This window comes from Hemicordylus capensis, chromosome 2, assembly GCF_027244095.1.
Source record: "Hemicordylus capensis ecotype Gifberg chromosome 2, rHemCap1.1.pri, whole genome shotgun sequence".
In the NCBI taxonomy this organism is placed as follows: Eukaryota; Metazoa; Chordata; class Lepidosauria; order Squamata; family Cordylidae; genus Hemicordylus; species Hemicordylus capensis.
The window spans coordinates 243,835,106-243,848,726 of NC_069658.1; the positions used below are offsets into that span (position 1 = coordinate 243,835,106).

The 13,621-nt window shown below is 46.6% G+C and overlaps 1 protein-coding gene across 1 annotated transcript in view; it reads left to right on the forward strand.

Moving 5' to 3' along the window:
• The first annotated feature begins 858 nt into the window (after positions 1-858).
• The window catches only part of LOC128347587 (zinc finger protein 420-like), a 35,214-nt gene continuing 22,451 nt past the window's right edge, over positions 859-13,621 (forward strand). Inside the window, exons 1-6 of the mRNA XM_053302537.1 lie at positions 859-1,174; positions 3,023-3,494; positions 3,703-3,829; positions 6,525-6,607; positions 7,299-7,425; positions 11,722-12,774. Of these exons, the coding sequence (XP_053158512.1) occupies positions 936-1,174; positions 3,023-3,494; positions 3,703-3,829; positions 6,525-6,607; positions 7,299-7,425; positions 11,722-12,774 (2,101 nt within the window). The 5' untranslated portion in view covers positions 859-935. The remainder of the gene's footprint in view (positions 1,175-3,022; positions 3,495-3,702; positions 3,830-6,524; positions 6,608-7,298; positions 7,426-11,721; positions 12,775-13,621) is intronic.

Sequence of the window (13,621 nt, forward strand, 5' to 3'; positions counted from 1 at the left end):
TTCCCAAAGGAAGGCAGTTGCTGTGTTTTGCCAGTTTCAAGATGGCTGCTTTTCCTGTTCCTCTATCTAAATAGGGACTCCCAAAACAGATGCTCTCTGAAGGCCGCATTTGAGTCAGGATTTACTTATTTTTACATTTGTGTTCTGCTCTTCCTCCAAGGGGACTAGAGCAGTGTACATAGTTAAGTTTCTCCTCACAACAGATGTGTCTCTTTCGCTTCTCTCACATGCAAACACATGGCATCCATGGAGGAGTGAACTGTGAATGTTAAGAACAGACTGCTGTAAGCTTGGGGAATGTAGGGGTAGTCTTGATTAAAGCTGAAATTATGGGAAAACCCAGCCTTGCTGCGGCAGAATCCACAAGGGGAAATCTGACCTCTCCACCACTTTAGAATTCCTCAGGTATCAACACAAGTGCAGATAAATTCTTATCAAAGCCAAAAAGAACCAGGACATTTCTTGTTTCATTCGATGCTGCTTTGAAACTTACAGACAGAGGTTTTGCATGAGACAGATTTTGAGAAAGATGTGTAGGAGAGATGCCCCCCCCCCCCAAAAAGATGCAGGTACAGATTTTTCTTCTTCTTTATTTACTGAAATGTAATTTCTTGGCAAGTAATTTTAAATGCCTCCAGTAGTGTTCCCTCTAACAGGGATTCCCAGATGTTGTTCACTACAACTCCCAGCATCTGCAGCTGCAATGGCCTTTGGCTGGGGATTCTGGGAGTTGTAGTCAACAACATCTAGGAATCCCTATTAGAGGGAACACTGGTCTCCAGTGCCGTTCGCTCAGACCACGTGTTCACGGCTAGTCCTCAAGGGTTTCTTTCTGGCAGGCCTCCGTGCAGGGCTGTACTGCTTCAGTCCTGCTGCAGATGCTGGGGCTACAAACCCCATAATCGCTGACTATTGTGCACTGTCTGTGGCTGCGGATGATGGGAGTTGTAGTACCAAGACCATCTGGAAGGCAAAAGTGCTGCAGCTCAGCTCTTGCGGAAGTCACCAAGCGGCTAGTCCGCAGTGTTTTCTGGTGTGGGAGCCCTCGAAGGGTTAAAGTGAAGGCATGGAAGCGGGAAGTCATTGCCTGCCCCCGCCTCTTTTTCTGCAAAGGGGCCTGGGATGCGTGTGGGCTCCAGGCTCCTCCTCCTCTTCTTCTTCCTGGGGTCTGGTGGTGAGTTCTCAATGCACTCCTCGCCCCACCGTCCAGCCGCCCCCCCTGTAGACGCTGAACGCACTCCCTCCCCCCCCAGGGTCCCCCCCCCCGGATCGTGCAGGGGGAGAGAGCGGTGGGAACCGGAGCCCGTCCCTTCCTCAGACAGGTCACTGGGGCTGGAAGGAAGCCGGCAGGGCTGGGCGGAGGGAGAGCAGGAGCGGGGTGGAAGCTGCGCCTGGGACTCGCCGCTCTTGACCGCCGGACGGAGGAGAGATGCCTGCCAGTGCCTGCCGCCGCCCTCCCCCCACTCAGCAGCCGCAGCAGAGCAGGAAAGGCAGCGTACGTCGCCCATTTTGCGGCCGCCGCCGCCACCTCCCAGCCCTGATCCGTCTCCACCGCCCGCCGCAGGGCTTGGCGCTGGGTGCCGCCCGCCCGCCTGCTCCTCCTCCCGGCCGGTCGCATGCTAGGAGCGTCCCGCCAGGTTTCTCCTTCCACACTGAGCAGCAAGCAGGGCGTGCTCCTCCGTCAGTCTGTGTGTCTCCCTGGCCTCTCGGTCTCGGCAGCCGGCGGGGTGGGAGGAGAGAGTGGGGCAAGCAGGGACAGGCGACAGCCGTGGGGGCACCCGAGGCTCGCTGCCCCAGCCGGCTCTGCCAAGGAAAGGCCCTGCTGCTGCTGCGGGGGTGGTGGGCTTGCCTTGCTTGCCAGCTCTGCCTGAAGCTGCTCCAGGAGGTCTTTCCCCAGGATCACGCCCCCGCCATCTCGACTAGAACTGCTTTCAAGTGTCACCTAAAGATTGTTGCCAATACTCGGGGAATTCCAAGCCCCTCTTGACTGGCAACCCCCCCCCCCGCCCCAGGTGGCATCAGGGACTCAAAATGAGAGGAGGGGCTGGATGGGGATATGGGAGGCCCTCGGAGTCTCCTTGGGAATTCTGGGGGGTTCTTATGGATGGCTGTGTGTGTGCCTAGTGGGAGCTGGTAGGGAGGCTCTAGCAGGGCTGCTCATCTTCAGCCCTTCTGCAGTGCAGATGTTGAGCTACAATTCCCATAATCCCTGGCTGTTGGCCACTGTAGCTGGGGATTATGGGAACTGTAGTCCAAAAACAGCGGGCAAGCCTAAGTTGAGCAGGCCTGCTTTCAGGGTCCTGTCCTTCCTGCCTTTGCCATGTACTCACGCCTGCATATGCATAGAGCTGAATTCTGTCTGCTGTGTCCCAAAATCAGCATCAACCACATTTAAGAGCAGATTCCACGTGATAAATTCTCCCAGATAATTTGGGGAAATGGGAAATTCAAAGGGTGACCCATCAGATGTTCTTGTCCCCTTGATGGCATGCAGCAGGCAAAGCCAATGAGCTGCAGCAGAGGAGACGAGAATCTGTCTCCAGCTATGACTGAGACACACACACACACACACACAACATAGCTTCTCTATAAATGTCTTTGCACACAAAACCAAAAATGATAATTCTACTCTCCCCCCAATTTATTTTTCAAAATGTAGGTGCTAGATTCCTGTTCTCACATTATGTTCTAGACACATATAATCTATTCAGCATAAGCATGCACAAAGCTTTATGGCTGTACATCCACTTATTCACACATTATGTTCCACACATGTAGAGTTCTGTACTTCCTAGCCGTAGCTGGCATTTGAGGGAGTCTGTACCCTGGTTTACTTTTAAAACTAAACATCATAGCTGAGGCAGATGTAATAGATACAGTTCTCTGGCCTTACTACGCCTCTCCCTCCCCCAGACTTCCTTTCTAGTTTTCCTGTGACTCCTGGTATTTGCCTCCCTTTTCTACAGGGAACAGAAGCTCTGTGAAGTGGAATTTTGATATGTAAAAAACCTCCTTCCCTCAGGAAAGAACAAGGAGATCTTTGGGCCTTGTTGGAGATTGCCTTAGAGCACAGATCAAAGATGGGAGAGGAGGACTCTGCTGGCCCCAAAGCAGAAGAAGGCCCTGATGATGCCATCCAGGCTGGGAACAGTGAGGACTTCTACACATCTCCACAGAAGGTCCTGGGCAAAGACACCAGCAGTTCAGATGTGCAGCGCCAGCACTTCAGGCAGTCCCGCTACCAAGGAGCTGAGGGCCCCCGAGAGCTTTGCAGCCGACTCCACAGCCTTTGCCGTGGATGGCTGAAGCCAAAGCAACACACCAAGAATCAGATCCTGGACTTGGTTGTCCTGGAGCAGTTCTTGGCCATCCTGCCCCAGGAGATGGAGAGCTGGGTCAGGGAATGCGGAGCAGAGACCAGTTCCCAGGCGGTGGCCCTAGCCGAAGGTTTCCTTCTGAGCCAGGCAGAGGAGAAGAAGCAGGGAGAGCAACAGGTGAGAGAGTAGTACATTCTGAGAGCTGTAACTGTCAGGCAGGAGATGCTCAAGAAAGGCCAGAAGCTGTCCAAGCAAACAACTGGGAAATCAGTCAAGGAATTGGCCGACCCAACCCAGCCCCTTCTCGGGCCTTGTCCTGCTCCATTTCCTTTCTAATTCCTCTCCTCCCTGTTCCCTGCCTGGGATCTCCTCTTCTTTGTTTCAGATACAAGGATTGTTGTTTGAAATGGTCCCTGATTTTGCGGAGGCACAGAAGGCTCCATCAGACACCCGGCAGAGGCCACTTCCCAGGGGGATCTTGCAGGAGGGCGACAGAGGTGCCACCTTACTGGGTAAGGAAGAATGGGGCAGATGTCAGCTTTCTATCTCTCTCACTGACATACCTTCAATCTGTAGTCTGCTTTGATGTTCCTCCGAGGCCTTTTGAAGATGATGCTCATCTGCAGCTTCTCACAAGGTTTCATAAACCGTTCATTTGATCAGTTTTAGGATTTATGCATGCCAACCTGTACTTCCAGAGATTGTGCAGTGAGCCACAAAGCATATTTAAAAAACTGTACTAAAAGAAAGAAAAACCTTAGGATAACTCATCAGTGGAAAGGCATCATCTCTCGGCTGGTATCCTACAGAAAAAGGAGCTCCCTCTGCATCAGCAACACCAGAAGGTGAGGGTGGGGGAGGGGGCAAGTGTTCCCACCTCCTCTCCCATTGCTGGGCCCCTGTGTTTACTTCAGAGAAAGGCACTTTTCACAACTGCCCCCAAGAATGGAGTTTTATGCCCCCCCCCCCATATTTCTCCTGGTATCTGTCCTGGTTTCACAAGGATTCTCAACAATGGGTCTCCAGAAGCTATTGGGCTTCAACTCCCATCATCCCCTGCCCCAGTGGCCTTTGGTTGGGGATTATGGGAGTTGAAGTCCAATAACATCTGGGGACCCAACGCTGAGAATCCCTGTTCTATAGTGCTGCACTCCAAGGACCTCAAAGAAAGACTGAGAGCAGGAGATCACGCAGAGCTATTTGGGCAGAGGACTGGCAGGGCTGATACACAGTGAGTGTGACACTCCCACCCCATGCCACCAAATTGCAGGATTTGGGTTGCAGTTTCCCCTTGGGGAGGGACCCCCCCGCCTCCTCAGATGTGTCATCCTTCTCTGAAGTACTGTCCCACAGAAGAAAGCACAACTTTTTTCTCTGTTGCTCCTGAGGGCCAGGTTGGAACTAATAGGCTGAAATTACATGGAAGCCGATTGAGGCAAGACAGGGGGAAGAAAGTCTTATAGCTGTGGGAGCTGCCTGACCATGGGGCAATCTGCTTCCTGCAGTGGTGGGCTCCCCTTTGCTGGAGGTTTTCTTTCAGAGGCTGAAGAGGCATCTGCCAGGGGTGCTTGGAACAGTTTCCTGCACTGAGCAGTGGGCTGGACTAGGAGCCATCCAAGGTCTCTGCCCACTCTGATCTTTGATTCTCACCCACCACAGGCCTCTAGTATAATAATGGCTCTTCCAGCATTTGCCTGCCTTTTCTGGGGAGGGGGAAATGTCCCCAATCTAGCCCTCCCCACCCCGGCGTTTCTGTGTCCCGTTCCTCTTTTAATCTCTTTCCCTTCTTCTTGGCTGGTTCACTTGATGGAGGGAGGTCAACTGAAATCCTTGCCATAATTTTGTGCTACCGTGCTCCTTTTTTTTTTTTTCAGGGGGGGGGGGAGTGTAGTCACAGATTCTTCCACAGTTTAACAAGTTGACTAGTAAGAACTAATCTGCCTACTTTCCTTTATTTCATTTCATTTCATTTATAAACCGCCCCATCCAGAGGCTCTGGGTAGTGTGCAATGTATTATCCCTAGAACTGGACTAAATGAGGTCCAAATTCATTTGGTTAGGCTGTTGACATGTTAGCCCACTTGCGAGAAACGTGCATGCCTCCACTCTGAGCATTTAAAAGAACTTCTTCTTGGCCATGATCCCCACCTGCTCTTAAGGTCATAGGGAGAGACTTGTCTGGCGTCTACTCGGGAACGGGCCTTCTCCGTTGCAACATTTATTCACCCAGGCTTTTAATTAGATTTATAGTTTTAAATCATTTTAATACTGGGTTTTTAATGATTTAAATGATTTTAATAGTTAATTGATTTGATGTTTTAAATGATTTTAATTGTAAACAGCCTAGAGACACAATATTTGGGCAGTATAGAAATATTTTAAATAAATAAATTTTAAAAGCTTGAATTGGGGTGGATGACATCATCACAAACTATGCGTTTGAGGTGTCCCTATGTGTCCCTACAACTGTACCCAGTTTGGTCCAAATCAGTTCCCATTTGCACCTCAATGTGTTCAGTTTTGGTTCAAATTGGTTAGGTGCTTTACAGGTTAGCCCAGTTGTGCCTCAAATGTTCATGTGCATGCCATTTTGAACTTGGGTGGATGACATCATCACAAACCACACCTCTGATGTGTCCATGTGTGTCACACACTACAACTGTACCAAATTTGGTTCAGATCGGTTAGATAGCCCACAAGTTAGCCCACTTGCACCTCAAGCGTCCGCTATCTTGAATCAGGGTGGATGACATCATCCTAAACTATGCCATAGAGCCATCCCTATGTGTCCCTACATCTGTAGCAAATTTGGTTCAAATTGGTTAGGCAGTTCACTTGTGCCCTCAGATGTTTACGTCTTTGCCATCTTGAATTGGGGTAGATGACATCATCACAAACTATGCCGGTGAGGCGTACCTGAGTGTCCCTATGGCTGAACCCAATTTGGTTCATATTGGTCCAGGCATTGCAGAGTTGATGGGTGGGGGGACAGACACACAGTTGATGGGTGGGGGGACAGACACACAGACACATACATGGAATGCCAAGTGATCTCATAAGTAGGCTAAAAATCTGTTTAATTACAGGAGTTGTAGTCTTGATGCATCCAAACCGGCATTTTGAAGTGTGCACAGAGCCAGTATGGATTTTTTTTTTTGACAAACCTATCTATATATTTCATTCCCATCACTTTTGTGTCCTTTGCAGGTGGTGAAATGACACTGCCAGTGCATCCTCAGCCACCTCTTCTGTCTGTTGGAGGTGACGAATCTTCAATAGGACTAGAACAGGTAGGGGAACATAAGAACAGCCCTGCTGGATCAGGCCCAAGGCCCATTTAGTCCAGCATCCTGTTTCGCACAGTGGCCCACCAGATGCCATTGGGAGCCTACAGTCAGGAGTTGAGGGCATGCCCTCTCACCTGCCATTACTCCAGGAACATTAGGGGAGGAGAATGTGGGATGGACAGTTCCTGGCACATCCTGCTAGACCTGAAGGAATCTCTTTCCTTTTGGCTTCTGTCAAAGCTGCCTGCTAGGAAAGTTGTGGCCGCTCTTGAAGGCATGAAACTTGTCAACTCGGGAAGGAGGCAGCTTTGAAAGTGTTTGACTGTCAGGTAGTTAGCAGGGGGAGAGCGAGGGTACTTCATCCCAGGGGGGAGAGCGAGGGTACTTCATTCCAGGATAATGTCTTTTGCTGTAGCTGGTGCTGGTATCTCGACTTCTGTCTTTTTTGCAAGTCTTTGAGCTCTTCTGGGACAGGGAACCATCCCCTGCCCCCCATTTCTTTTGCTATTGAAACCACTTTGACTCTTTTTGTTGAACAGTGGTATATAATTATAACAACTCTGCAAGGGAGCATGTTCTCTAACTGGTACCCTTCTCACCTTACCTCACCTTAAGGACCCTTTTGGATTGTGCTTAGAAGGGAAAGAATCATGTGATCTGAGAGCGAAAAACCTTTTTCTTCTTTTTTTTCCAGGGTCTGATGACTTTTGAAGAGGTGGCCGTTGGTTTCACGGAGGAGGAGTGGGCTGTGCTGGATCCAGACCAAAGAGCCCTGCACAGGGAAGTCATGGAAGAGAATTTTAGGAATCTGGATTCTCTGAGTAAGATATCCCCCCCGCCCCCACCGCCATTTGATATAAAGTCTTTTAAATGTGCAGAATAAATAATACTGTCCCCCCCCCTTCCTCTTTCTATGTTCCCTTTCTATTCTCATGTCTTTGCAGGATTTCTGTGTTGTTTGTTTAATCAAACATACTTTCAGTGAACCTTTTAAAGGGGAGAGTAGAAGGGAGAGAGTGTGTGAGGCTGGTTCACTCAGCTGGGGAAGTGTAGTGGGAATAATGCCAAGTTCATGGATTCAAGCCACGTACAGGCCAGAGAGCCAGTGTTGTATAGTAGTCAGAGTTCAAAAGCAACCCAGAAGATCCAGGTTCAAATCCCACCCACCCTACAACAGTGAAACTCATGGTGTGACTTTGGGCAAGCCAGCCAAAATAATTTTTCCAGCCTGGTACGCGGTAAATGGATTCTCAATCTGGTGGTAAGAACAGCTGCTTAGGTTACATGGTTTTAGATCTGAAACTTTCAACTATTTCATGTTCTGCATACTTTCCAAAGTGAAGCAGGTTTATGAGATCGCTTATGTTTCCACTGGCTCATCCACTCACCCACATAATTTCACCCACATGGACTAGAAAGTTTGCTCTTGGTCACTTTTTGGACTCCTCCAGTGACTTCCTCAATGGTCATCGATGGGCTCTGCTGGGCGTTGCTACACCTCAGAGGTTACACCTAGGTAATTTTGGAGCCTCGACCTTTGGAGGGCCCCCCTCCAAATTCCTGCTGCACCTCCCCTCCGTGAGCTCCATTTCTTTGCTTCTCTGCTTCTCTCTCTCTCTTTCTCTCCTCCATCTCTCTCCAGCCCTTCCCTCCCTCTCTTACCCACTAAGTGTCTGGGTCCTACCCACTACCCCTTCATTTTCAAACTCTCTCCACTTCGAGGTCAGGGGGCAGGGAGGGACAAGACTGCACTGAGCACAACGGGCCAGAGGAAAGGTCCTAGAAGCAGGAATGGAGACAGATCAGCAGCTGCTCCCTTTCCTGCTACAAGGGCAACGGTTGCCAGAAAGCAAATCAAGTTCAGTGGTAAGAGAAACGCTGCGCGCATGGAGAAGGGTGGCGAGAAGTAAAGCAGATGGGGTTTTCTCCGCCTCTCAGTCTCTCTCTCTCTCTCTCTCTCTCTCTCTCTCTCTCATTCCTTTCTCCCTCTTCTCTGCCTCTTTCTCTCCTCCATCTTTCTCCCCTCTTTCGTGTTTCTCGCCACTCCAATCGTACGATAACTCACGCATACTCAAATTACAATATGCGAGACTGACCACAAAATCCCTTTTGCACATACTAAAAACAAGGGTTACGAAATCCACAGCTGTCAATGGCCGATTGTATAGAAACAACTCAATAAGTGAAAAATAGAACCTATGATGAAACCGTAATTGGTAAAAATGAGAGAGAATTATTATTTATTTATTCGATTTCTATACCGCCCTTCCAAAAATGGCTCTGGGTGGTTTACACAGAGAAATAACAAATAGATATTAGATACAAATAGATATTAGTAGATGATCACAGAAAGAACACAAGGAAGAGTAGCACTAAAACCCTGTTTTCATGCTCTTTATCAGTCACTGTTGGAATCTTTGTGTAACAAATCCAAACTGCAATCTGAGGAGGATATAAACTTCTTATTGCGGACTCTAAAAACCAATTATAAATTGAGGCCTTCAGGAGAGCCTTAAATTCCCATCTTTTTAGCCTGGCTCTTAACGAAATCCATCTTACTGATACCTAGTTTTAGTTTTAATTTTTATGAGTTTTGATCTGGTTTGAATGTTGTTTTTTAATTTTAATTGTTCTATTACATGTTTGTTTTTTAATTTTCATGTAAACCACCTGCTCCCACTTTGGGAAGGGCAGTATATAAATTGAATAAAAATAATAATAAAAATAATAAAATGTATCTGCAAGTTGCAACACTCTCAATAATTCTTTGAAAACAGTTTGAACATATCTGTACAAATTCTTACAGCCAAAAATGTTTTCATTACACAGTTGAAGCAACCATATAAATATATCAATTAATTCACCCAAGCTTTTTAACTAGACTTGTGGTTTTAAATTGGTTTAATTCTTTTTTATGTTGACATAAACTGCCCAGTGATGGAAGTTTGGGGCAGTGTACAAATAAAATAAATAAATAAAATTCAGTTATCTAAATCAAAGAGTCTTCATAGTTTATTTGAAGAATATATTAATAAGGGCAGACATAAGAGATGATACTAATAAGGATTGTGTACGATCCATTGGCACATTTAAAAATGGCTGATGTTCACCTTGCAAATATATAAGAGAGGGTTCAAAAGATTTAAGTTTTCTTAAATAAAACTGTTCTTTCATGTGTCCACTACTTACAGTACTTCTAGTGTTATATACTATATTTTAGATTTTTTAAAAAAACATCTATAAACCCATCTTTTAAACCAAGCTTTCTCAGCCGTTTAAAATCTGTTGGTTTTAATTCCATGATTGATTTTAAATTGTTGAATTGTTTTATGTTAACCGCCCAGAGATGAAAGTTTGGGCGGTATATAAATGTGATGAATGAATGAATAAATATACATGCTGGTATGCCCATGTGGTTTGACCTCTGACAAGATAGATTTATATTTTAGTTATAATTATTTTAAATAAATTGAATCTGTAGTTTATTTGATTTAGATTATTTAATGCCTTATTTATATGATTGCTTCAACTGTGTAATGAGAATTATTTTGGCTGTGAGAATTATTTTGGCCAAACCATATGTGGTCTGGCTGATTTCAGCAAGGCTCGAGGGCTCCCAGGTTGTATCAAAGAAGAAGGCTGGGCCCTGCTGATTCAGAAATGTTAAATATCTACAATAATAAGCTTTTTAAAAGGCTGTGTGATAAACGTCAGTCGGGGACTACACATGGAGACTGTGAAATCCAGGGTCGCACAAAGCAAGGCAGCCCTGGGATCAGTGTTGAAATGGCACAGCAAAACTAGCCTGGGGCACTCAACCACATCCTAAGGCTACCTGTGTTAATCCAGGGAAGAAGATTACTAGGGAGGGACCAGGTGTTGCCAACAGAGAAGTTTCCCTAGGGAGAGTAAAACAAGATGAAACCCTGATTGTGAACATAGGAAGCTGCCATATATACCAGTGTTCCTCAACCACCGATCCATGGACCGGTGCCGGTCCACAAGGTGTTGGGTACCGGTACGTGAGGCATCACTAATAAAAATCACCCCCTCCCCCCAAAAAATTGGGGCTTTGGGGGCCCAGCGGGAGCTCTCCAGAGCTCATTTCCAGGCAGCCCTCGCTGCTGGATAACGTTCATTTTGCTTCGTCAAAATGAACATTACCCAGCAGCAAGGGCTGCCTGGAAATGAGCTCCAGAGAGCTGCCCAAAATTGTTTTTTTGGGGGGTGCCTGGGGTGGGGGTGGGGGCAAGGAGGATGACCCCCTTACTAACTTCTGGTCCAGGAAACTACAAGAATAATGTACCGGTCCATGACTCCAAAAACGTTGAGAAACACTGATATATACTGAGTCAGACCATCGGTCCATCAATTGAGCCCCTGCTAATTGAGCAAGGGGGCACCTTTTAAAGTGGTGGTTCTCTTCTATTTAGCAGGTGAAGAGCAACTGGCCCTATTCAACCCCAGCAAAGCACCCCTCCAGTAGTTGTTGCTGGTTATCTGCCTTACGTTGATTTTTAGACTGTGAGCCCTTTTGGGACGGGGTCCATCTTATTTATGTATTTATTTTTCTATGTAATCTACTTTGAGAACTTTGGTTGAAGAGCGGTATATAAATATTTGTAGTAGTAGCTCAGTATTGTCTACCTAGACTGGCAGCGGCTTCTCCAAGGTTTCAGGCAGGAATCTCTCTCAGCTCTATCTTGGAGAAGCCAGGGAGGGAACTTGGAACCTTCTGCTCTTCCCAGAGCAGCTTCATCCCCTGAGGGGAAGTTCTTACAGTGCTCACACTTCTAGTCTCCCTTTCGTATGCAACCAGGGCAGACCTTGCTTAGCTAAGGGGACAAATCATGCTTGCTACTACAAGTCACACTCCCCTCGTGACTCCCTACCTATCCATCCACCCACCCAAACATCCACTTCACCTGGCTCCCTACTGCCTGGAGAGCCTGAATGGACACAGGTAGGACTCTGCCTGCCACATCCACCCATATCTCATTATAACAGGGCAAATTGGCTTTGTTGTTTTTCATAATCGGAACAGTCATAGAGGCTGTTAATGGATATGGGGCTTCTTTACTATCCCAGGTTTGACCAGTGTTCTCCTTTTCTCCCAGTAGTTGACACGTGGGAGAGTGAGTTTGAGGGAAAGCCCCATGGAGGATTCTTGGGAGATGCCAGAGGGAAAGAAAAGGAGAAAAGGACTATCAAAATCCAACAAATAATGGAGAAAGAAAGAGGAAGCCTGTATTCTGTAAGTAGGAAAAGAATAAGTTGGGAACCATGTTTTCAACTTCAGTGGGAAATGCAGACTGGGGAGAAACCAGATAAACATTTGGAATGCGGAAGAAGCTTCTGCCGAAGTTCACACCTTCCTTTGCTTCAAAAAATGCACACTGAGGAGAAACCATATAAATACGTGGTGTGTGGAAAGAGCATCAGTTTATATGGAGCTATTACTATACATCACAGAACCCATATTGGAGAGAAATTATGTGAGAAACCATATAAATGCTTGGAATGTGGACAGAGTTTCAGTTACAGTGGAAACCTTATTGTACATCAAAGGACCCACACTGGTGAAAAACCATATACATGTTTGGAGTGTGGAAAGAGCTTCAGTCAAAGTGGAAACCTTATTATACATCAAAGGACCCACACTGGTGAGAAACCACATAAATGCTTGGTATGTGGAAAGAGCTTCACCCGAAAAGCACAGCTTACTAAACATCACAGAATCCACACTGGTGAGAAACCATATACATGCTTGGAGTGTGGAAAGAGCTTCATCCGAAGTGCACATCTTACTAAACATCACAGAATCCACACTGGTGAGAAACCAAGTGAGAAACTATATACATGCTTGGAGTGTGGAAAGAGCTTCACCCGAATTGCACATCTTACTTTGCATCAAAGAACCCACACTGGTGAGAAACCATTTAAATGCTTGGAGTGTGGAAAGTGCTTCATCATGAATAGTGATCTTGCTAGACACCATAGAACCCACACTGGAGAGAAACCATATAAATGCTTGGAGTGTGGAAAGACCTTCCGTACCAGTGGACATCTTACTAGGCATCAAAGGACACACACTGGAGAAAAACCGTATAAATGCTTGGAATGTGGAAAGAGCTTCACACGGAGTTCACACGTAACTTTGCATCAAAGAATTCATTTTAGATAGAGTGTATAAATGCCTCAAGTTTGGAAGGAACTTCAGTGTGAGTTCACACCTTGGTTCAGGTTTAAGAACCCCTTTGGGCTTTCCACGCTGTTCAAGGAAAATAATCACATTAATCTGTAGCAAAACGAGGAAAGAATCCTGTGAGACCTGATAAACGTACATTTTAATGTTGACATAAGCTTATGTGGAACGTATTTGAGAAAGAGCTTCGAATACACAATGCTTCACTGTGCTGTTCAACATCACTGCTGGTGATCTCATCCAGCCTCTTCCTCTTTTAAGGAAGCACAGAGGAGTAACTTTATTCACTGACTTTCACCCATGTCTTTCCCTTTTTGGTTGGTTTGTCTGTTTTAAATAAAGGATGTGAACTCCAGGAAGGAGGTCTCCTCTGTGCATTACAGGGTGGCAGAACAACGCTCCTTTTGGTGCTGATGGGAGTAGTTCCTTGAGGCACAGTCTAGTCCCAAGAGTCTAGTCTCTAACTTTTCAGCTCAGAACCATGATTGTAGCATGAAATCGACTGGTGGGGATTTAGGACGGTGAAAAGGAAATATTTCTTAAGGATGCCCCAACCTATTTCATCCCCACACAAACACACTCCCCCCCTCTCCATCTTCAAGCTCATGTTAAGGATAGCTGTGATCACAGTGAGAGTTATGGAGCAATTCCCACCAATGTAGACTGTTTCTTCCTTGCCCAAAAGACTGGAAGGCCCACCACGGATACCATTACTAATTTTGAATTGGGGAAGAGAAATTAAGAAGGGAAGCATAACAAACATCCGCTTAAGAGTGACAGCACCCTGGAGCTGTCACTCACCCCTCCAGTTT